The sequence below is a fragment of the Cyclospora cayetanensis genome, unplaced genomic scaffold, assembly GCF_002999335.1.
Source record: "Cyclospora cayetanensis isolate NF1_C8 unplaced genomic scaffold, CcayRef3 CcayRef3_contig_300, whole genome shotgun sequence".
Taxonomy (NCBI): domain Eukaryota; phylum Apicomplexa; class Conoidasida; order Eucoccidiorida; family Eimeriidae; genus Cyclospora; species Cyclospora cayetanensis.
The window spans coordinates 2,570-23,406 of NW_020312260.1; the positions used below are offsets into that span (position 1 = coordinate 2,570).

At 54.3% G+C, this 20,837-nt stretch overlaps 3 protein-coding genes across 3 annotated transcripts; all 3 read right to left on the minus strand.

Annotated features, from left to right (window-relative positions):
• Positions 1–324: 324 nt before the first annotated feature.
• Positions 325–4,752, minus strand: LOC113147645 (AF4/FMR2 family member 4-like). The gene is made up of 7 exons (XM_026338812.1): positions 4,598–4,752; positions 4,354–4,515; positions 3,826–4,230; positions 3,419–3,545; positions 2,863–3,186; positions 2,276–2,694; positions 325–796 (listed from the first exon to the last, which is right to left on the minus strand). The coding sequence occupies exons 1-7, from the start codon at positions 4,750–4,752 to the stop codon at positions 325–327; spliced, it is 2,064 nt and encodes a 687-aa protein (XP_026194597.1).
• A 1,676-nt stretch (positions 4,753–6,428) lies between these two features.
• On the minus strand, positions 6,429–14,727 carry LOC34623883 (treacle protein). The gene is made up of 7 exons (XM_026338810.1): positions 14,685–14,727; positions 14,443–14,530; positions 9,560–10,167; positions 9,053–9,358; positions 8,674–8,903; positions 7,254–8,615; positions 6,429–6,626 (listed from the first exon to the last, which is right to left on the minus strand). Exons 1-7 carry the CDS (start codon positions 14,725–14,727, stop codon positions 6,429–6,431), a joined length of 2,835 nt encoding a protein of 944 aa, XP_026194595.1.
• A 1,243-nt stretch (positions 14,728–15,970) lies between these two features.
• Positions 15,971–17,567, minus strand: LOC34623886. The gene is made up of 4 exons (XM_026338811.1): positions 17,530–17,567; positions 17,349–17,478; positions 16,719–17,078; positions 15,971–16,057 (listed from the first exon to the last, which is right to left on the minus strand). The coding sequence occupies exons 1-4, from the start codon at positions 17,565–17,567 to the stop codon at positions 15,971–15,973; spliced, it is 615 nt and encodes a 204-aa protein (XP_026194596.1).
• Between the last annotated feature and the right edge of the window lie 3,270 nt (positions 17,568–20,837).

Here is a 20,837-nt window from a genome sequence, read left to right on the forward strand (position 1 = left end):
CTGACTACGCCTAATAAAAACTTAGTAAAGCATTGACTGCTTTTTTCCTGTTTTAATATATTATTTATCGCAGAGTACACTAGCTCGAAATAAGAAGCAGCACTGTTGTGTGCATGTGCGCTAAATGCTACATGCAACTAGCGGTGAATGCCCTGAGTGCTCAACGGTTGCGGCTCTGGGCACTCTAGCTGCCCCTCTTCCCTTAAAGTGGGAAGTCTTAGGGACGAGGACACCGGAACGAGAGGTTCGCTTTTTTAACCGATTCAATAGCTTTCTACTAAGCTTGTATTAAGTGTGAAGTTGAGTGCCTCCTACGGCGACCTTCTACGGAATGTAACAGATAGCGCACTGTTTGGCGCCAGCAAGTGCAGGAATCACCAACCGTTGGCGAGTTTGGCCGTCGGCGATTGTGCTAGCTCCGAGAAAAGGCGTCTGCTCGCGAAGCATTTTATCGCGAAGGGAAGAATGCCCCTTGAAACGCTCACCGCTCGCTGGCACTTGCCCACCTTTGTCGTATTGCAAAGCAAGACACTTTAATTTATCGTGCCAGTAAGCTTCATCAGCAAGTATGGGTACGAGGCGTTGCAGTACGTACCCACAGCATAGTCGCTGGGGTATTTGTCGTTGATTCCGCACTTCAAGTTGAGCCTCTGGAAGCCCTACAGATAGTACGTTGGCTCCCGGGAAATCTGCACGCTCCAACATAGTTTGAATGCTTAGTCCCCCAAAACACATACGGGCGCTTTTCTTCAAGTGTGCCGGTGCCAGCACGTAGCCACTCTCCTCTTCGCCTGGCCTTGTGCACATCTCAGATGTCTCGTATTCTCTGCCTCTTTCTCTCGGCTCACATTGCCTTTCCTCCTTCCGTTTCGAGCATGTCAATGCGGTGCTTTAGCCACAGAAGCGACCTGCCTGGCTTACCCCTGTGCTATGCTAAGTCCAACCTGATGGCTACTGGTAAACTGAGCCTTCTCAGACGGAGGCTTTGTCACTATAGCAAGCACGCTCAGCAAAAGTGACTTAACCTCCAGCAAGCATTCCCTAAAGTTTCAGATGTGCATGTCCCCTCTGGCATGTAGTACTGCCCAGCAAGCGTAGGGAGCACTAAGGGGCTCGCAGAGGAACGGCACCCGCCAAAAGTGCATGCCTTCCGATACCTACAGCAGCAGCCACAGCGGCACGTCTACTTCGTCATCTGCACTAGCTACTGCTGCACACAGCGGCTAGTGTGTTCTCTGCTAGTGTAGGCAGAGGCACTTTTTGCCAAGGCGCTGCATGCAAGCATTCTGTGGGCGGCGGGAGCTGGGGCAGTACTGCAGCTACCTGCGACTCCCTGACCATCGCTCCTCGCACATTGCCGACCCTATTTAATTTGATGAAAGACCTTAGGGCTGCTTCTTGGGTGATTGTAAACTATCCCCCGCAGGATGCCCAAGCAAAGGCGATACTGAGGCCCACTCGGCTGCTACTCACGTAAGGTAGCCGCTAGCCAGACTTTTCCCGTAGCTATGCATGCATGCTTTGTACCATGTGAGACCTATCCAGTAGCTCTTTGCTTATGATAAGTCCCAAACTTGGTCGAGAGAAGCTGATGGCTCTGGAAAAAAGACACCCACAGTTGCATTGGGCCTAATCGCAGCCCTATTCTAGGATAACTAAAGCAAGTATCAACACACCCTTACTTCTTCTTGCTGCTAGGCATGCTGCTCTTCGGAGATTTCCGGGGCAAGTTGAGTAGAGAAGGAACTGCTGTCACAGATTCAGACAGAGTTCGCCCTTAGAAGCTGGCAGTGCTGCTGCTCTCTTGGTGCTGCGTCATCGTCAGCACCAGCGGAGGGTGTCTCAGGGGAAAACCGTTCTGACAGGATATCTAGCAGATGGTCCCTTGCGGGACCGTCTTCCATCTGCCACGCCGCCTCCTGAAGCAACAGCGGTACGGGCAGCCACACCAGCCTGATTCGTACGCTTTACTTACGTTTGTACAGCTGCCAGCGCAACACCAAAGGCAGAATGGGCAGCTTAACCAGCAGCACCAGCATAGGATGCGAGATGCACAAGGTACCTCTATCTGCAAGAGCAACCATCCCAGCCTCTCATTTTGCTTTTGGTGTCTCAGAAGCGTGCGTCTCTCATACATCATCCTGAAGCACATCAGGGAAGCAGAAAGACTGCGTTGCCTCTTTGTTCAGAGGAGCCTATGAGGACCTGAGAGCCCTGCCTGTTTGCGAACACGTAAAGATGGATACGCGAAGGCTCTAGACTTCTCGCTACGTACCACTGAATCAGTGCCTCCTCTAGCCGCGCCAGTTCCTTCTTATTTCGCGCGACCGCATCCTCTGAGTCCTTCAGAAGTATCGCACAGAACGGACAAGGGGGCACTGCGCCTTCTGCCAGTCGTCGCTGCTGTGTCACCATTTCTTGGCTGTTCAGCGGCTGCCCTTCTTGCAGGCCCCACTGTTCCTGCGGGAATGTGCGCTGCATAGGTGGAGTCAGATCCTGTGGAGAAAGTTGCTCGGAATAGGAAGGCTCCTGCTGTTGCTGCAAAACAGGCGTAGTGGGTGCCAGCATTTTCTGCTGCTGTCTCAAGTGATATGCCCTTCGCAGTGCAAGCAACTGCGGTGGCAGCTCTCGCTGCTCTTGCTGTTGCCGATGCTCTCGCCGCTGAGGCACGTGCTGTTCTTGCGGCTGTCGTTCCTGCCATCCCTGGTGATGCATTTCTGATTCTACCTGCTGTTGCTGCTGCTGCAACTGGTGGCTTCTATGTATGCGTTGCTGCTGTCCTTCGCATTGAGGGCTCATGGGAAGCTCCTGTGTGCACTGCTGCGCGTGCAGTTGCTGCTGACTCAGTTCTTGCTGCGGTACGTGCTGCAGTTGTATGTGTGGCGGCAGAGTCTGCTGCTGTTCTCCCTGGCAATCAGGTAGAGCATGCGGCCGACCCTGCAAAGTCATCTTCTGCCGAGCGCTGTGCAGTTGTGGCTTTCGTTCTGCTTCCTGGTGCTGCGCTCGTTGGCGCTCCTCCGGGTGCTCTTGTGGTACCTGCGACTGCTGTGAATCCTGCTGCTGACTCTTCTCGGTTGCCTGTGTGTGTTGCTGCTGCTGTTGCTCCTCCTGAGATATTTGCTGCGACTGTTGCTGCAAATTCAGATTTTGCTCTGAGTGGTGCTGTACTTCACGTGCTGACTTGCCCTGTGCATGTTCTGCTATTTGAGTCACCTGGCGGCCCTGCTGGATGAGTGGAAGCCAAGCATTCTGCTGCTGCTCGTTTTGCTGGTGCGTAAGATGCACTTTTTGTTGACTATATTGCTGCTGAACATGTTTTTGTTGCTGCCGTTGTTGCGGCTCCGCATGCAGTTGCCGCTGATTGCGGAGCGGCACGCTTCTACCCTGTACAACCTTGGCTGCAGCACGACACCCTGGCAATAGCTGTTCGTGGTCTCGGGACTGCTGCAAGTGCACGAGTTGTTGTTGTTGTTGCAACGGTGTTGGATGCTGCCGGTGTTCTTGCTGCGATTTCTGATGATTCTGCAGCAGTGTCGACGACACGCCTTGGTTAACGTCCAAAACACGGAACTGCCGCTTGGCGTCTGCACAAAAGGGTCCCGCCTCAAGATGCCCTGAGCCGCATCAACTCGTAGACTTCAACAAAGGATTATTGCATGCATAAACGACAAGCCCTGAAGTCAGAGCACGCAGCGATGTTGCAGCCGCCTCACGACTTCTGCTGGGAGGGCAGTGCAGCCGCAAAAAAATGGTGTATTCTGCTTCTCAATGTGGCAGTGGTAGCAGCGGCAATAGCCGCTGCTACCAACGCGATTTCCTTCTTACAAGTTTGAGTGGGAGACAAGTGACTGCGCGGTGGAGGAGTCAAAGTGGGCTCTCCCTGCACTCTGCCAGACAGGCTTCCTGGGATTCGCTGCTGTTGCTGCTGCAGCTCGCTTTGCCAGTGCTGGTGTCTGCCATGCTGCAGCTGTGGCTGCGCCTCGTCCGGCTTCTGCGGATGTGGCGTTGTTGCCGCCACGTACTCTAGTTGCCGCTGCTGGTGATGCTGAAAGCTCTTCTCCGCTTGCTGCTCCCCGACCCGTAGGCTTTGAAGCCTCTGTCGCTCCTGCGTCGATAGGAAATGTGGAGCCTGCTGCTTCCGCTGCTCCTCTTGCTGAGACAGGCGGAGTGTCTGCTGTGCGGCTTGCAGCCCTTGCTGCGGGGGGCCACTGGTTTGCAGCTGCAGAGTTCCTCTTGAAGCCGGTACTGCATCGCCGCTGCTGCTCCTGTCTTGCTGTTGCCGCTGGTGGGGGTGGTGTGCCTCTTTCTGCTGTTGTCGCTGCTGGTCTGGAAACAGAAGCAGATGGGGCCTACTTTTCCCCCCTCTCAGCGACTCCGCTACTGAGTAGAGAGGCCCTGGAGGCGGCGATGCCTCCCTTAAGTCCCTCCTTGGCGGGCAAGTGCTTTGTTGGAAGCCGTAAAAAGCCTCCTTCTGGTCGCCCACCACTGCTTGCGGCTGCTGCTCTGTAACTGCACCTGAATGCTGATCAATGCTGGGAACAGACATGGTGCAGTGTTTTTCCACTTGTGCAGACGATGCGGAGCAACTGCTCGCTACTGTGCTGCTGTTGCTGCTTGTGGTATTGCTGGCTGATGTAAGCGCTCTGGTGTTGCTCTCGCTGCGGCCGGTGCTCTCACCTTGATCGCTGCTGGGTGTCTGCATAGCAAGCTGCTGGTGCTGCCGCTGCAGGCAGTTCTGCGCAGCCTCCTCATCGTTTCCCTTGCCGATAGTTCTGCTTTCCCCCTCCTTGCCGGTGCTACTGTTGCTTCTGCTCCTCCTGAAGGTGCTTTTAACGAGTGGATCCAAGGCTTCTAGCACCTGGATCCATGCGTGCAGACAGCCAGACATGAGGCCTGCGGCGTGACAAGGCTGCAGGACCCCAAATTCCTTGAGCACAGGCAGCAACAGCTCCCAAGGCTTCTTGTCATGCAAGGAAGAGGGGGGGAGACAGCCATGGTGCACCAGGTGCTGCAGCAATGGACGGCCTGCACGGCAGACACCTAGAGGAAGCGGAATTTGAAAGTCACTGTCTCGGACTGCTCAAGCAAGTTAGGCGAATTCGCGGTAGTGTTAGAGGGGGTTTGGGAGGGAGAAACAGAAACTGGGGGCACAAAGGCACAACATGAACGGTGCTTAGTGCCTTTTTTTGTGCTTATCAATTCTTTGTGGATGCTCTCCTTTGCAGCATAATCCAACTACGTTATGTCGCAAGCTGCGCAGATGTGCCTATGCAGGGGGGATAAGACGCCTGTTGCTGAAAGGAAGGAGAAATAAGACTGCGTGCTACCTGATTTGAGGGCTTCAATGTCCAAAACGTCTTCATGATGACGAATCGTGAGGTATTGCCTCAGCCTTTGCTCGAGACTCAATGACGCACAAGGGGAGCCCAGACCACCATCCATCGGTTTTTATTTGGCAACTGTTGTCGAGTGCAGCTGCAGTTCAACCTGGTAGAGCGGTCTGGTGTCCAGCTGCTTTATGAGGTTAAAGAAAGCACAAGGGAGGGAGACAAAGGATGCGGGCTGCACGCGACAGACAAGATGGTGTGCCCCCTGCCTACAAACGTTCGGTCCTGTAGTCTGGGGTAAAGAAGAGAGCAACGGCAAAGCTAATTGCGCGCAATCAGTAGAACTATGGCATATTGGCTAAGCCAAATTGAATTTTACTGGAAAATCGGATACGTATCCTCCTGCACCTTACGAACAGGGCCCTTGAATGATCCCCATGGTCACTTGCGCTCCCACAGAACGGTACACCAGAGGACACGACCTTACCGGTGGCTTTGCTCGAAATCCGTGACTCTCTCCACCAAATGACTGTGGTGACACAAAGAATAGCTAGAATTTGGAGGATCTGGACGGGAATTAGTGCCTTTTATTTGATTCGCAGGGCAGGTACAGGAGTCCTTGTGAAGCCTCCAGAACGGCTCTTCTCACCGAAGGGGTTTGAGAGAGCCTTAGAGGCAGCACATCACTTGGAGTTTGCAGCTAAAGCATTTTTAGGGACAGAAAGATTTTTATGTGGAGCTTTGGGCCCAGTGCTACCAATAGCCCCCCTAATTAGTGACCTAGTTGGCAAATCTACAGAGGCCCTCTTCTTCACGCGTGCCTCAAGTCCAGCGCTGGAAACCTTTTGTCGACGGTTCTGTGTCATTTTCTGGCAAACCCGCCTTGATAGGGGTACTTTAATGCCGAAGTTTGGCGGGGGGTTCGCCTTCATGGTAGGCGGGAGTGGCGTCCTTCGGATAATCATAAAAAGGATTCCAACAACAATAGGAGGCCTTAGATGGCATAGACGCAGTATGACAAAGAAACTTGCTTTATAGGCATTCATCTTGGGTGATGTTCTAAAGCCTAAAGACAACACCTTGAGAGCCAAATAAATTTCCTTAAGGAGGGCCAGCGGGCCCTCTAAACTGCCCCCTTCGGTATGAAACTGAAGAGAGCTGCCCACGACTTTTAGACTTGACTATTTCAAGCTGCTCTCTGATAGTGTTGGTGAGCTGCAGCGTCGCTAACAGCGTGTCTTGAAGCTCCGCCTCCCTCTTGTTCACCTCCTCGGGCGTCAGTGACCCTCGTGTACGGTGCTGCGGCAGTATTGATAGAACAAGCCACAGTAAAACTAAAACAAACAGCAGCAGTATTGCTCTATGTAAGCAGTAACAGCACAGAACGGTCTTGAGGATCCACTTTCACTCAATTACAACTAGCAGCCTAGAACATCGTATCGACAAACCCCTGCCATGGACTTGTGCCCCTATCAGTTTATGTTTAAGGCCTATGACCCCTATTAGGGGGATGGGAATAGGATTTGTTACTGAAGGCGGGGCGGTGCCGATGCCTGGAAACATGACTCTGTATCGCTGAAAAAGCCGAGGGTACTCGTAGGACAGGAATACCTGCGGCAAGAAAGCAAGCATGTGTACTCCTGCTGCGGTTGCCGACCCTTGTCGCAAAGAAGCTAAACAACGCTCGTAAAGGCTGCATCTTTGTTTCTGCATTGCTCTCCACGACCAATGTCGTCACTGCTCTCCACGCCACGGGCCCCACATCCTCAGACCTCAACCCTTAGCCATACGTCCCTGTAGAAGCGCCTCAAACGAAGGAGTGCCTTTGCCTCCCTCCTGCTACTGCAACCCGTTTGCACCAGTGCTCCCCTTCGAGTGATGCACTTTTTACATCCCTCATTCGCCAAACGTAGCGCCCAGACTGACTTGCATGGGTATCTTCTTGATCGGCAGGTTGTTTGTGGTGGTGACATGGCATATGAGGTACTTCGCACCAAATGAAACGGCTTTATACTTTTTGTTTAGATGGAGGGCGGCAGCCCAGCAATTCGCTTGTGCTACTTTGTGCAACGCTTCTTTCCGCTCAGCCGTCTTTCCGTCTTGCAGTAGCCGCTTCAGCAGTTGTTCTCGTCGCTGCTGCTGAAACCTGAAAGCCCCAAGATAGTTTCCCTGCACAGTGCACTGCTGCTCTTGCTCTTCCAACTCTTTCAGCACTTGCTGCGTTTGCTGCTGAGGCAGAGGTGCAGAAGCGAAGGAACGGCCGCTTGCACAGGTCCACGGCCGCAGTCTTCGTCCGTTGTTTTTACTGCCGCAAGGGGGCTGTTTCTGCTGCCTGAACACACCTTCCAGATTGCTGGTGCTTCTATTGCTGCTGCAGAAAAGCGCGGAAGACATTCTTTCTCTGCTATGTCTCCCCACCCACGGAAAGATTGAACCCGTACATTCCACCCGCTGCGCACGCTGCTGCTTCTGCTGCCAAGCGGCAAAGCCAGCAAGAACTGCCTGTTCTTCTATGTCGGGAGTGCTACACGATGCGGAAACCTGATCCATGCCCATTTTCAAGTGTCTTTCTGCGGCGTCCATTGTGCCAGTGACATCAAGCACTTCAGCAGATGCTTTACCGACTATTCGCACATATTGTGGATCTTGCTCCCATCCCGCAGGCGGAGGCCCTTTGGTATTCTGCTCAGACAGCAGGGCTGAAGCCTCGGAAGAGGGAGCGGCAGCGGCCATTTGTGCTGTCATATTACCCTTTGCAGGTAGCACCTCTGCAGGAGCTCTAGGCTGCAGAGATGGAGGTGCTGCTTCTGCTGCCATCCTCTCTCGGGCTTTGATGAAGTCATCGGGTGCGTTCGCCACCGCTGCTGGAGGGGCAGCATCAGCAGCACTGCACTCAACGCCAGGCGAGGTCAAGGGTCTGTCCACGCAGGAAAAGACGCTGAGGCCATTTGGTGTGGGGGCAGAGGAACCCCTTCTCTTGCAGCTGCTCCTGGTACTGCTTTTGCCTAGGCGCCTCTGAGGCTCTGCAGCCTTCTGAGGCACACGGCTTATTACTTGGTGCTGCCACAACCTCAGCTCCTTCAAAAGCCTCCGCAGACAAACAGGGTTCTCTGCCGCATCTTGTGCATCAGCCCCTGCTGTTGTATAATCCCCCTTTTCGGCCTGTTCCGCGGCTGCTGCCGCTGCTGTTGACGCCGCTGCTGCCTGAAGCGCAGCAGCAGCAGCCTCGAGAGAACTCATCTTTTTGGCTGCTACAGTGCACGAAGAATGTTGCTGCTGTTCTTGATGCTGTGCCTTATGCGGTGGAGAAAATTGTCGGAGAGGCGTTTGCCTTTCGGCACATTGCTGTTGCAGCCGCAATGGTGTCGGATACGCTTGCAACTGCTGCTGCCACTGACGCGTCTGCCTGTGCGGTGCGTTCTCCCGTTCGAGCTGTGCCGCTGAACTCTCTCTTTGCTGCTCTATCAGATCTGATGCCCCTACCGGGAAGTCCTGATGTGATGGCCGCTGCACTTGTTGCTGGAGGTGCAACTGGTGTTCGTCCCTCTGGTGTTTGGACAGGTGCCGCTGCAACGGCTGGGGTTGCTGCAGCTGCTGAAACGCCTGTTGCTGCATATCTTTGTCTTGCTGCAGCAGCTTTCGCATTTCCGCTTGCTGCGTTGGCTGCGCCTTTTGTAGGGGCTGCTGGTGGGAATGTTGTAGCGACGAAACAAGCTGGTTCTGGCCCTGTTCTTGCGTCTCTGAATCATCGGTCTTCTGCCAAAGCTGATTGTCGTGACTCTGAGGACAATGCTTATGTCCGTGTGCTTTCCATTCGTGCTGCTTCTGCTCGGATGGGCCGGAACTAAGAGCAGTTGCTGCTTTGGCGAAGGGACCAGAAGGCAAGACGACTAGTGACTCAATCACGAGGCCTTGCCTAGCCGTTGCTCCTGCTACACTAGTGGTAGCAGCAACGGCGGCGCTAGTCTGACCTGAAGTTCTAGAGTTTTGCTGCAAGATGCTGCTCCGCGCTGCCTTTGCTGCTTCAGCAACTGCAGTGGCAGCAGCAGAGGCAGCAAGGTTCGCGAACAGAGGCGCCCTAACATCCTGCGGTCCCCCCTCGGTCTGGTGCTGCTCTGAATCAGAGGGCTGACAGCCGCCTTGACATTCCAAAGTCATGAGACTCCTTCTGGCCTTTAGCGCTGCTGCAGCAACTACTTCAGCAGCGGAGGCAGCAGCAGCAGATTCCTTACCCTCACTACCTGGCAGCAGCGTGAGGCTCTTTCTCGCCGCTTTTGCTGCTGCAGCAACAACTGAAGCCGCAGACGCAGCGGTAGAGCTCGACGAAAAATCCCCAATTGAGGGATCATGTGCTGTCCTGCTGCTCTTATCTTCCGTCGGATCCTTGAATTCGCGAGCAGCAGAAGCACCTTCTGCCTGTGCTTCTTTTACTATTTGGCATTGGTCGTCATTTCTATCTACCCAGCTCGTTTCTGTCACCACCTCTGCAGCTGCTGAATTACGTGCTAGAAAAGGAGGAGTAGGACCAACCCTGCTTTTACAACGCAATGATAAAAGACTTTTTCTTGATATCGCTGCTGCGGCAGCAACCGCAAAAGCTGCCGCCGCACTTTCAGCAGTATCAAACCCACTATAGGACTGTGACGGAATGCGTTTCCTTGCTGTTGCTGCAGCTTCGGCAACAACAGCAGCAGCTGCTGCTGCTGTTGCAGCTACACGTGATGGGTTCTCTTCAAAGGACTGCCTCTTTGCGGGGCTAAGCAATAGGACGCTTTGTCTGGCTACATCCACTGCACCGGAAACAGCAGCAGCGGCGGCAGAAGCCGCAGCTACATCTGACCTATCCGGCACTTGCATTACAAGCAGGGGCTCCGTGAATTCCAAGGAGCCTGTAGGCCCTCTAAAATCAATTACACAAGGGGGTGCCACCGCCCGTGCACCAGCAGCAGCCGCAAGAGCAGCAGCGACAACACAGGAAGCAGGAACTGGTATTATTGCCGCTCAGGTGCCGCCAGCGGCGGTGTGTACTCTACTGGCTTCAGGATCATTGTGTTCCTGGGGAGTCAACTTGAGAACTGTCCCGCAAAGCCCAGCTGAAAAGCAATTACCTTGAGCCGACTAGGTGAAGTGATGAATGAGCAACAGGAAAAGTGCACACAGAGAAGCAGATGCAGGAAGGCTTCCATCTAGATCATGGCTTTTCATGCCATCCCCTTCAGGAGGGAGCCCCTGCTGAATTCCTGCAAACTCTTGTGTGCCTAGTCCTGCAAAATCAATTTAGCGTGTACCTTCAAAACCCACTACGTACCCATGGTCCCACCCCTGACGGAGAGGCCCCTCGTAACCTGTTGCCTCCAGGCGTCAGCGTCGACCGCACCGGTGGATTCCAGTCTTGTGTGACCTAAGGAAATTCCTTTTTGAGCATACTTCATATCGTCTTTGTCTTTTCTTCTTGTGCACAAAGCAAGAAGCGAAGAAATCTTCCTCGACACCCTTAGAACCAGTCGCACAGCCCTCCCCCCACGCCTGCGGTGACCCCCGCCAGCTGCCGCGGCAAGAGACAGAAGAGGGACCTCGCGGAAGGCGTGCTCTGGGGGGGTTGTGGTTTGGGGAGAAGCTCCACAAAAGTTTTCAATCATCATCTTCTCTGTTTCCTGCCTTTTAGTTTCATACTTGGCGAACTGTCAGAGCTGTAGTACGGCGCCTGTCGTTTGGAAGAGGAATCTCACGCAAACTGCATGAGGTTGATGCCTAGTTAAGACACGGCCAAGCGATGCCCCGTCAAGTGACACCCCGTCAAGTGACTTTTCACGCCTTTTTTTTCGTAACTAGTAAAGAAGAATATGTTGCCCTCTTTTCTTGGATGCAGGGCCCGCAAGTCGGGGATGCCCCTTTGCGGATAGTTTGCAAAAAAACAGATCCGCCCTTCTGCCGCGGCTGCCGCAGCCACTTCTCCCCCCTTCGCTGCTGCTGAATCTGTGTCCCTACTGCATTGTCATCATCAAGGCAGTGCGCGACTAAAATACGCGCAGTGCACCAGTAGGCGGGATTTGAAACAAGGGGCGCTGGAGGGGTAGCACAACGGAGCAAGGGCAGCGACAGCGTGCAAGTCCTGCTACTGTTGCCCCTTCATGCTTATCATAAAGCTTCAAGGGCACTTCGACAAAGTTCGTAGCCAATAAACTGCAAACCTGAACCCTGGTCGCAAGCAGGTTCCGCAGGTACAGCCGCCGCATATTGCGTTTGCCCTTTTACTTGCCTGCGATACTGCCGCGCTGGCAAGGCACCGTTCTGGCCTCTCATAGACACATTAGCAGCAAATTTCGCTTGACATTAAAAGTGCCTTTAGAGGGATGACCGCGCTCTGAAGAAGCCCAACCTCGGGTGTATGCCTAAACCAAAGGTCTCCATGGGGAGACACTAAACTCCAGACTCAATGCAAACTTCATAAGCAGTCATTGAGGCTCTTCAAAATGAACTCCTGTTTCCTCCACTACCCGCGCTCGTGAGAGCTTTCGACATGCAGGGATAGGGATAGCTAGGGTGCGCATAGATGCATTCTCTTTGCATTCCGGACGATTGCAGGTAGTTGCGCTTGACTCCCGCATATGTGTGCGCGCATGCACGTGACAGTGTGTATTCTGGTTTGGAGTTCATAATGTTTCGCAATAAATGCGATTTACGAACAGGCATACCAAGGAGTCAAGCATTTACTAATTCCCTGTTGAGTACAAATAATGTAGTAGAAAGGGCTGAAGCGTAGTCTAGTACGCTACAGGCCAAGCATTCAAAGCCTCGGAATCTCGTCCCACTGTTTCCAGCTTGCACGAAGTGCAGCACTTGCACCTGTTGAATTTGTATGTTGACCCCGCTCTATGAGGCGCAGACGCCCCGCCGAACTAGTGAGTGTTTCGATTCCCCATGCGCAATTTACTTGTCTTCTGTTTGCCCCCAATAAGACGCACACATTTAATCGCTCCGTAGATAGGGTATCCTCGCGCCGCCGCAGTCGATTTGATTTGGGCCCCCATTTGTTGATGGGTAGTGCAGATATCTTCCTACTCGTCTATCTACCTCAAGTCCTGTATGCATGCATTTGTATCTCACATTTGCACTATTTTGCGCCTCTGTCTGTCTGTAGAGTAGTGATAGGGAGGGAACTCTTCTTCTGTTCTGCTCACAGTTGGTCTCGCTGTATCGGCAGGGAATGCGAGGGTGTGCGTGTTGATATGGGAGGAAGATGTGGCGGGCTAAACTACACTAAAACACTCTCTACCACACTAGCTACATGTTGCCAAAAAGCATAAGAGTTTGGAAATTGTTGTTCTGCGTGCATATCTTATTTATTGCACAGTGCTGCTAGCTCAATATAAGGGGTCGCAATGTTGTGTGCGTGAGCGCTAAATGCTGCATGCAACTAGCGGTAAACGTCTGGAGTGATCAGACGCTGCGGCTATGCGCACTAGAGCCATCCCTCTTTCCTCATGTTGGAAGCTTCGAGGGGCCAAGGCAGGGGCGGGGAACGCGGCAGTTTCACCATGAAAGGTTTATGGCTTTCTTTGAAGTTTGTATCGAGGCTGGGGATAAGTGTGTCCTACAGGAGCCTCTCAGAAATCGTCATAGATGGCCCTTCGACACTGCAGCAAAGCTGGCTGCGTTAGAAAACATTTGATTCTCTGCTACAGAAGGATCTGCTTCACGATGCAGGCGGCCTAAGCCGCCCCGGAGTCGTAAGACAAGGTGAACGACAGTTTTATCCTAAAAGCAGCAAGCGAACGCTCGAGTGTAAACTCCCTTCATCGGACTTAGAAGCGAATCACTCTAATTCGTTGCTCTCCAAGCCTCAATTGAGGCTCATCCCTCCTCCCCAATCCCGAGTGTGTTGGACCCTTCAGTGCAAAAGATGCTGTGCTGCAAAAGTATCCTGTGCTGCAAACGTATCCTGCGCCTCCCAAACGCCATGCCCTCGCCAGCTCTCTTCCCCCCACCCCTCCCAAACCTTACGGAGATGTTGTAGGAAGCGAGGGTGTCGGTGTCTTTCATATGTCTGCCGTTGACAATAAGGCGCTGCTGATCCGGGCTAAGGCCCTCCCTCTGCTGCAGCCGCTCTTTAAGCTGCATCACAGTTGACTGCGGATCAATGTCTTCGACTGTTATCATCTTCCCTGCACCCAATTCATGAACGCATGCAGAGGAACGTCTCGAAAGCCACCTCCTCCGAGTCCGAGGGAGCAACACGCTGCAGACGTCCAATATATTGTTTAACGCGCACAACATAAAGAGGCGTCTACATGCACCCAAAGGCAAAAGTACAGGGCTTTGCGGCTGTGCAGGGTAGGGTGCTTCAACTCACCGCTCATTGCTTGTACTTGCAGGGAGAGACCGCCTCTCAGCTGCATCAGCAACGTCTGGCTTGACGGCGTCATTCGGGTTGCTTGAGGCACTGCAGCAAGCGTACCAACAACACACGACACACCATCAGCAGTGCGCTATGACGCACAGGCACGCCTGGGGAAAGGCTCGGCAGCAGGAAAAGGAGCACGAAATGCCCGTCGGACTCCTTCAGCATCCATGTACGCTAGAGCTTCAAAGCGGATAGGAGGTAGAACGGACTTCGCTGCGAGGGTTCTCGCGGAAACATTAGAAGGGGCAGCTGCTGCTGCTGTCTCTCCTGGAGGGCGGCACCCGGAGAGAAGCAGCAGCAGCAAATGGCAGCAGCAGCTGCTGCCGCTGCAAGAAACAGTCCGCGGACGAAATGCATAGTGCTCTGCCGCGGCCCCTGGTGTCGGCTCAACTGCTGTTGAGGCTAAACAACTTGAATGGAGTGGCAACAGGCGCTGCAACAGCTGCCGCTGCTGCCGCAGCACCTGCTAACGCGGCTACTGTACGGCCGAAAGGACTCGAATTACTGCGTCTGTTGTTGTTTTTGCCTAGTGAGCTACTCAGAAGCTTCTTCCCGGGTGATTTCGAAGCGTTCCTGCCGTGTTGCCGGGTGTCTTCTCCCTGTGCCGGAGTGAGCGCTGGCCTGCCAAGCAACGGAACTTCCGCGTTGACTAACGCCAATTATGAAGCCATGAGGCTTCAAATGCACAAAATCGCAGCCACAGAGCCCGACGCAGCAGGAGGAGCAAAGGGGCCCCCTGCAGGGGGCCCCTTTGCTCCTCCTTCCACCCCCCATGTGGCGCAGCAGAAGGGCGGGGACGCTATACCCCCTCGGCTGCGGGGAGGTTCCGAGGCGGCAAAAGAAGACACAAGGCGCGTACAGGCCTTCTTATTTATCACACTCTTTGAAAGCCGCTATGCAAACTTAAAAACGAAGTATTAAGCGCCGAATTCGGGCTGTTTTATGAAACTCACGCCCGAGCCAGCGCCGCCGTCGACACGGAAGGCACTCGTGCATTTCCAGGCGTACCGAGGCAGTTTCGCTGGCAAGGCCTCTCAAAAAAACAGCTCCTCAGGACTCCTCTGTAGAGCTGCTATCAATGTCGTAACGGCAATCTTTCTAGATTCTGAGAGACCTTTGGCTCCTTTTGCCCTCAAGGACCCTGTGGGACGGTACAAAACCCCCCTGACAGCGCCAGCAGGCTCTAGTACAATAGCCTAGCACTGTGCACTGCCTGTAGTGGGCAATCCAGTACGATGAAAACTATGTAACTGACTCCATTGCAACGGGTGTCTCCCCTTCCGCATGCTGGAAGTATTGCGAGGCGGCGCCTATTTGTCGGGAGCTGGATGTGCTTCTGCGCTGAGTTGAGGCTGTATGCGCACGCTGCTCCGTAGACGTTTCCTCGAAAGCCCCAGCTAGCACCAGCTCTACTGTTTCTGCTCGCCTTTAGCACGCAGCACCGTGACTTGAGTGTGCTTGGGGCGGCGCGGAGAGGAATGTTTTCTGGAAAACCAAGGCCCTGCCTCAGAGGCGATAGCACATCGTGTGCTGGCTGAAAGGCAGTCGCTCTTCTTCTGTGAAAGGCCTACGACAGCAAAGTGCTGCACAAGCGCTGCTGTCATCAGTGGCTTTGGACCCGTTGTGCTTACAGTTGCCCTTCAGGAACTGCTAAATATGCTAGCAACACGTCTTCTCTGCGTCTCTGTATGCGCACCCTACCGCGTCGGCCTATACCTGTCAAGGCTCCTTTCCCTTAGGCGCGACTCTCTCTCTCTCTCCCCGTTTCCCTCTGTCGCAAGCCTCTCCCCAATGCTCCCTCCACATCCTTGAATCCCTGAAAACATGCACTGGCCTTCCTACCATGTCTCTGCTCGTTAAAATTTTAAGCCACAACGCCTTGTGGGTAGGGCAAGTCTGATGACAGGAGTTAAGGGGGCCACCTGCACGTCGGCGCTGTGCGCGCAATGAGCGAGGGAACTAATGGCATGGGGGTCTTAAGGAGCGCCTTTCAAGCCGCAGGCTCTTCCTAAGAAGAGCCGCACAGGCTTATGACCTGCCGCTCTGAAAACCCCACAATTCAAGTAAATGCATGCCGCATTCCACACGCTACTGCGAGGGAGGGAAGCGTTTGGGAAGCCCTAATGAGCATTGGACCCTCTAGGGGTCCTTGTAAAGAGGCCTTCTCCTGCCCCATCCCAAAAAAACTTTCCCACGCTCCTTCTTAAGGCCCTGGTGGGGAAGCCTTGAGCCCCTGCTGCTAGTAGTCGATTGGTTCGTCGAGGTCCGAGTCTGCCGCTTCGTCTTCATCAGCGTAAATCTGTTCGTCTTCGAAGTGGATGTCGACCTGCCGGGGGAGAGGGCAGCAGGAGGAGGATCCATATGAAGGGCAAAGGCCATAGACACGGAGCAGAGGCGCGTGGCAAGAAAGTAGAAAGCAGGAAGGCGACACTCCATATACGCGGATGTGAAAGAGGGGCTACACGAGGCGTGCGAGAAGCATGAGAGACGCGGGTTATTCACAAGAAGAGACGGGAGGAGCGAAAGGGGGGTGGGGTAGACTGCAGAGCTACAAGCGTGCGGCATTTTTTTCACGCTGCCTATGCGAAAATAATAAAAGGGGACGCTGCTTGAGGGAGGCCTTAGGCCTCCTCTCTCAGTTTAGGCCTCTAGGCGTTCGCTGTTCAAAAGAAAAGCAGCAACAAACGACGTACGCGACGTGGGAGCGCGAAGAAGACTGAATGGGGGGGCAGCCGCCACCTCCGGCGCAAAAGCTGTAGCCTGGACTGAAGGAAGCAAGCAAGACGCTCATAGGAGGCTTGAGAGAGGTTGAAAATTTGCAGCATGCAGTCAAGGTACATAAACTGGAAGAGCCAGCGAGGGGGCGGAAGACACACAGGCACGAAGCTGCTAGCAGCACGGGCGACAGCAGAGAAGAAGCGGACTGGCGGAAGAGCAGAAACGAGTCCTAGATGTTCGACGTGTGAACGCTAAAAGGGCACGCCTACCATCACGAGCTTGACATCCCGCATGCGATCGAACTGCAAAAAGAAGCCTGATTCTTCCCAGCCTTCCATGTGGAGGCGTACAATGCCCGAAGGAAAAATTCGCAGCTGGCGAAGGAGGCCTCGAAACTCCTCCTCCGTCACATCCTTCTCCCAGCCATACGTAAACACCTTAACAAGAGCCGCAGACGCACACAGCATGCTCCCCTTGGAGGTGCACGCGACGAGGACTCCCACTTCCCACGCCAGATCCTCAGCAGTTGTAAGAAAACCGCGTTCGCTTGTCGAGAGTGCTAGAGATGCCACCAGCCACAAATCACCCCCACCCCCCTCACTCCCACGCCCACTCGCGCCATGGAACGTCTGCGCAGAAAGCGGCATAAAGGCGTGCAACAGGCCCACCTACACCAAACCACCCCACACCCTGCACGCTTGCCTGGAATTTGCGGAGAACAGGGAGATAGTCCAGATCCTCGTGAGAAACAAAAAGCGCTGTTCGACCTGCAGAGGCACACAAAGCCCCAAATAGTTCCAGCTGTTTGTCTAAGCATGTGCGGGTATCCCTACGCGGCACGAAGACTTAGCTGTCGCAAGCAGTGGGGGATAAAGGGAGGGGGGATGAAGAAGGGGAACTAAGAAAGGAGAAGGCTTTTCGGCCGTACTGGCGTAGAGAAAGGAGCATCCGAAGAGGTCTGGATACGCAGGGTGGTTAGGAACTGCAACTTCTTGCACCTGCTGCAGTAGCTTCAACGCATCGCTGTCGCTGTTGCAGCAGCAGAAGCAGAGCGACTGCTGCTCTCCGCGCCGTCCATACGCAAACACAATGTTTTTCAGATCCTTGAGAGAAGGCATCGCACGCAACAGACGTATCAAGATGCCTCGGGCCTGCCTGTGGCGGGTAACGGCCAGCCTTTCTGCCTGGCTAGCTGCTGCAGATGCAGCTGTGGAGATCCACATGCGCATCGAGCGCGAGAAAAGCAGGGCGTTGCCAGCCTCAACAAGACGCCTCGAGGCAAAGCGGCAGCAAGGAGCCGCATAAAAAAGCGGCGTGCAGAGCTGCAGCGGATACCGCAACGGCCCTTGCAGAGCAGACTGTCTGAAGCATCCAAGAACTCTCTTACCACGAACACTTCGAAGGACGTCTTAAGAAGCCTCTGCACATCTTCTGCCCGCCAGTCCGAAGGCAGGGGCTGAAGCGTCACGACTCTGCAAACACAGCCAAGCGCGCAGTGGACCCCCCAGCAGCAGAGCTGTCTGTACAGCGCGAGCCCGAAACCAGCGAAGAGGCTGCGTGGCGGGAGAGCGAGGGAGACGCTGCGAGGCAGAGAAGCAGCGAGACTTGGAGACATGCTCAGCAGCAAGTGTGTCAGGCGAAGATCGAATTCGACCAGGCAGTTGGTGAAGCGGAGTGGCGGGGGAAGGGGCGGGCTCAGAAAACGCGACGAAGAAGCGGGAAATGCGCAGCAATCGGGTCGATTAAAAAAGGTGCATGCATGCATGCATGCACACGGACAAAAAGCCCCGGAAACACACATCTAGAAGGCAGCACACTGAGGGAGGGAAGGAAGGGGGACAGAGGTGAAGCGCGCGCACCGGCTAAGACTCTTGTTGCCTTCTTTTGCGAGCCGCTGAAGGTCTTCTGTCAGCCTGTAGAACCCTTCAAACCTGAGCACATCCCACAGCACACCACACCTCACGCAGCCTTGTGTGGATGCAGCGCATTCGCAGAGAGAGAGGCAGCGTGGGTGAGTAAGGAATGCGGAGTGAGTGACTGCAGCACAGAGCCCACAGCACTAGTTGCACTGGCAAAGGCGGTGAATTCAACAAGCAAGTCGCCTTACTCTTCTGCAGCGCGTTTAGTTTCATAAATATCGCATTCTTTCACGGAAACACCAGGGGGGAGCGCAGCAAGAAGCCGCGAGATGAAATCTTTTCCTGCCGTTGCCTCCGCCACGGCTACGGCTCTCGCACCGTCTTCTGCTGCCACATCTGCTTCTCTGGTGAACCCCCTGTCGTCGGCTGCTGCCTCTACTGCTGCTGCTGCCGTTTCTGCTGCTGCTGCCTCTACTGCTGCTGCTGCCTCTACTGCTGCTTGCGGCGGATCTGTCAAGACGAGGCACCGGCCTGTGTACCTCCCAAGGCGACTATGCTGCAGCATGACGAAGGAGCGAGGCAGCTCGACACCCTGCAGATGCAAACCAGCGCAGCAGGTTGACAAAGACAAAAAAAGCCTCAAACAAGTCAGCACTGCTTGCAGTTTCTGGCACAGCAGGGTGTGGTTTCGCGAAATCCCGCTTAGTCCGTGCAGCGACTCTGCTACGCGTAGATGTATATCTACGGAGGCCGATGCGGGTTCTGCTGCCACGTCTGCACGTACAGCGCGAGAAACAACGGCAATCACTGCTTCTGTGCTGCAGAGGTGAGGCGGCAAGCCAGCGAGAAGCAGTGCAACACGACGCGTACTGCTAGGCCTGAGAGCAAAAGCAGCCGGCGACACCAACAGTAGACTCAGCTGCAGGGGTAGAAGCCATGAAGGCAGCATCGACTGCGGGGCAGGGATTCGACAGGAAGTTACTTACACCAAAGCCACTGAGTCTCTTGTGAGAACCTGCGTCCACCGCTTCGGTTGCATTATCAGCCATCTCGCGAGGCTACTCTCGTTCCCGTTGCTGCTCTTCCAAGGGCTGAAAGGCGAGTCTCCCCGAGGGGCCCCCATCGGATCCGCCGAGGGCCTCCTCAGGGGGATCGTTTTACTGAGCCCTCCTTCCTGAAGCCTCTGCTGAATCGGAGAGAACTGTTGGGAAGGGCTTTTCTGCAGCTGGGCTTGCTGCTGCAGCCGCCGTAGCAGTACGGAACGCCTGGACTTGACTGCTCCGAAGAGAACCTCCATCTGCAGGGGACTCTCTTGGGGCGTCTGCCACTGCTTTTCACCCTTTGAGCGCAATTGCAGACTCTCCGACATAGGGGCACTACGCCATACAGCGGGGCAGGAAAAAACGCCTGGTGAAGGGCCCTCCGGCGAAGGGCTCTGCAGTGCAAAAACAAGACACGCTGTACACCCAACGCCCTCCTCCCAGCTCTAAACGCAAAAACAAGCCGAAGAACACAAGGAAACGGCCGTAACATCTGGAAAAAGGTGTTCTCCTTACAGAGAAACGCATAGAAAGGTCTCCTCCACAAGGCCCCTTCGGGGCCCCTTCGGGGCCCCAAGAGACCCGGGGGGCCCCTGAAGAAGAGGCCCCTCCGTGTACAGCTGGTGAAGGCGGGGGCCCCCGCACGCCGTCGTCGGATAACTTGTTTGTTTTTAAAAGCTAATTTAGTATACAATTTGCGAACGAAAAGTATCACTTGACGCGCCATGCTGGGCCGAGTTCGAGGTGATGAATTGCAAGAGACACAGGATTGGGTTTCTCGCTCCCTCCCAACACTCAACGCAGTCAGCGAACAAATCGCCACACCCTCACCTTCTAATCTACCGTGAAAGCTTCCTCCCTCTCTCTGAGATGCGCCAAAGGGCGTGTCTCACGCGGCATTACTGGTATCCCTCACTTGGCTGTTCTCAGCTCCCGCCAAGGGAACGAAAGCTGCGCTTACACGCTGATTTGAAGGCTAACTTACATGAAGCAGGACTGAGCCGGCCAAAGCAAAACTTTGGCACATTCTCTTATAGCAACTGCCTCTTAAGTAACACTTTTAAAACAATTGACGCGTTGTTTTTTGCTTACGGAACGAGCTCCAAGGTTTTCGGAAAGATACCTGCCTCCAGACTATACAAACTTCGTAGAAAGCTTTACACCTTTCATAATGCATACCCCACCTTCCCTGCCCCTGCCCTGGCCCCTTGAAGTTCCTAACATGAGGAAAGAGGGATAGCTCTACTGCGCATAGCCGCAACGTCTGATCACTCCCGGCATTTCCCCCTAGTTGCATATAGCATTTAGCGCTCACGCACACAACATCGCAACCCCTTTCATCGAGCTAGCAGCACTGTGCAATACACAAGACATACATGCAAACCAGAAAATTTCAACCACATGCCTTTTGGTAAGACGTAGCTAGTGTGGTAGAGAGTGTTTGAGTGTAGTCTAGCCCGCCACATCTTCCCCCCATATCAACACGTCC

What these genes read in the sequence shown, in the direction of transcription:
- LOC113147645 (XM_026338812.1), bottom strand. Translation starts at nt 4,752, where the DNA reads ATGAGGAGGCTGCGCAGAACTGCCTGCAGCGGCAGCACCAGCAGCTTG. An exon ending in GTCGCTGAGAGGGGGGAAAA is followed by an intron (nt 4,231 to 4,353) that starts GTAGGCCCCATC and finishes CGGCTTCAAGAG; the next exon opens with GAACTCTGCAGCTGCAAACC. An exon ending in CACACATACAACTGCAGCAC is followed by an intron (nt 2,695 to 2,862) that starts GTACCGCAGCAA and finishes CAGGGATGGCAG; the next exon opens with GAACGACAGCCGCAAGAACA.
- LOC34623883 (XM_026338810.1), bottom strand. Translation starts at nt 14,727, where the DNA reads ATGCACGAGTGCCTTCCGTGTCGACGGCGGCGCTGGCTCGGGC. An exon ending in ACGGCGGCGCTGGCTCGGGC is followed by an intron (nt 14,531 to 14,684) that starts GTGAGTTTCATA and finishes GAGGGGGTATAG; the next exon opens with CGTCCCCGCCCTTCTGCTGC. An exon ending in TCAAGAAGATACCCATGCAA is followed by an intron (nt 6,627 to 7,253) that starts GTCAGTCTGGGC and finishes ATACTGCCGCAG; the next exon opens with CACCGTACACGAGGGTCACT.
- LOC34623886 (XM_026338811.1), bottom strand. Translation starts at nt 17,567, where the DNA reads ATGCCTTCTCTCAAGGATCTGAAAAACATTGTGTTTGC. An exon ending in AAAAGCCTTCTCCTTTCTTA is followed by an intron (nt 17,079 to 17,348) that starts GTTCCCCTTCTT and finishes CTTTCTGCGCAG; the next exon opens with ACGTTCCATGGCGCGAGTGG. An exon ending in GGGATGTCAAGCTCGTGATG is followed by an intron (nt 16,058 to 16,718) that starts GTAGGCGTGCCC and finishes CTCCCCCGGCAG; the next exon opens with GTCGACATCCACTTCGAAGA.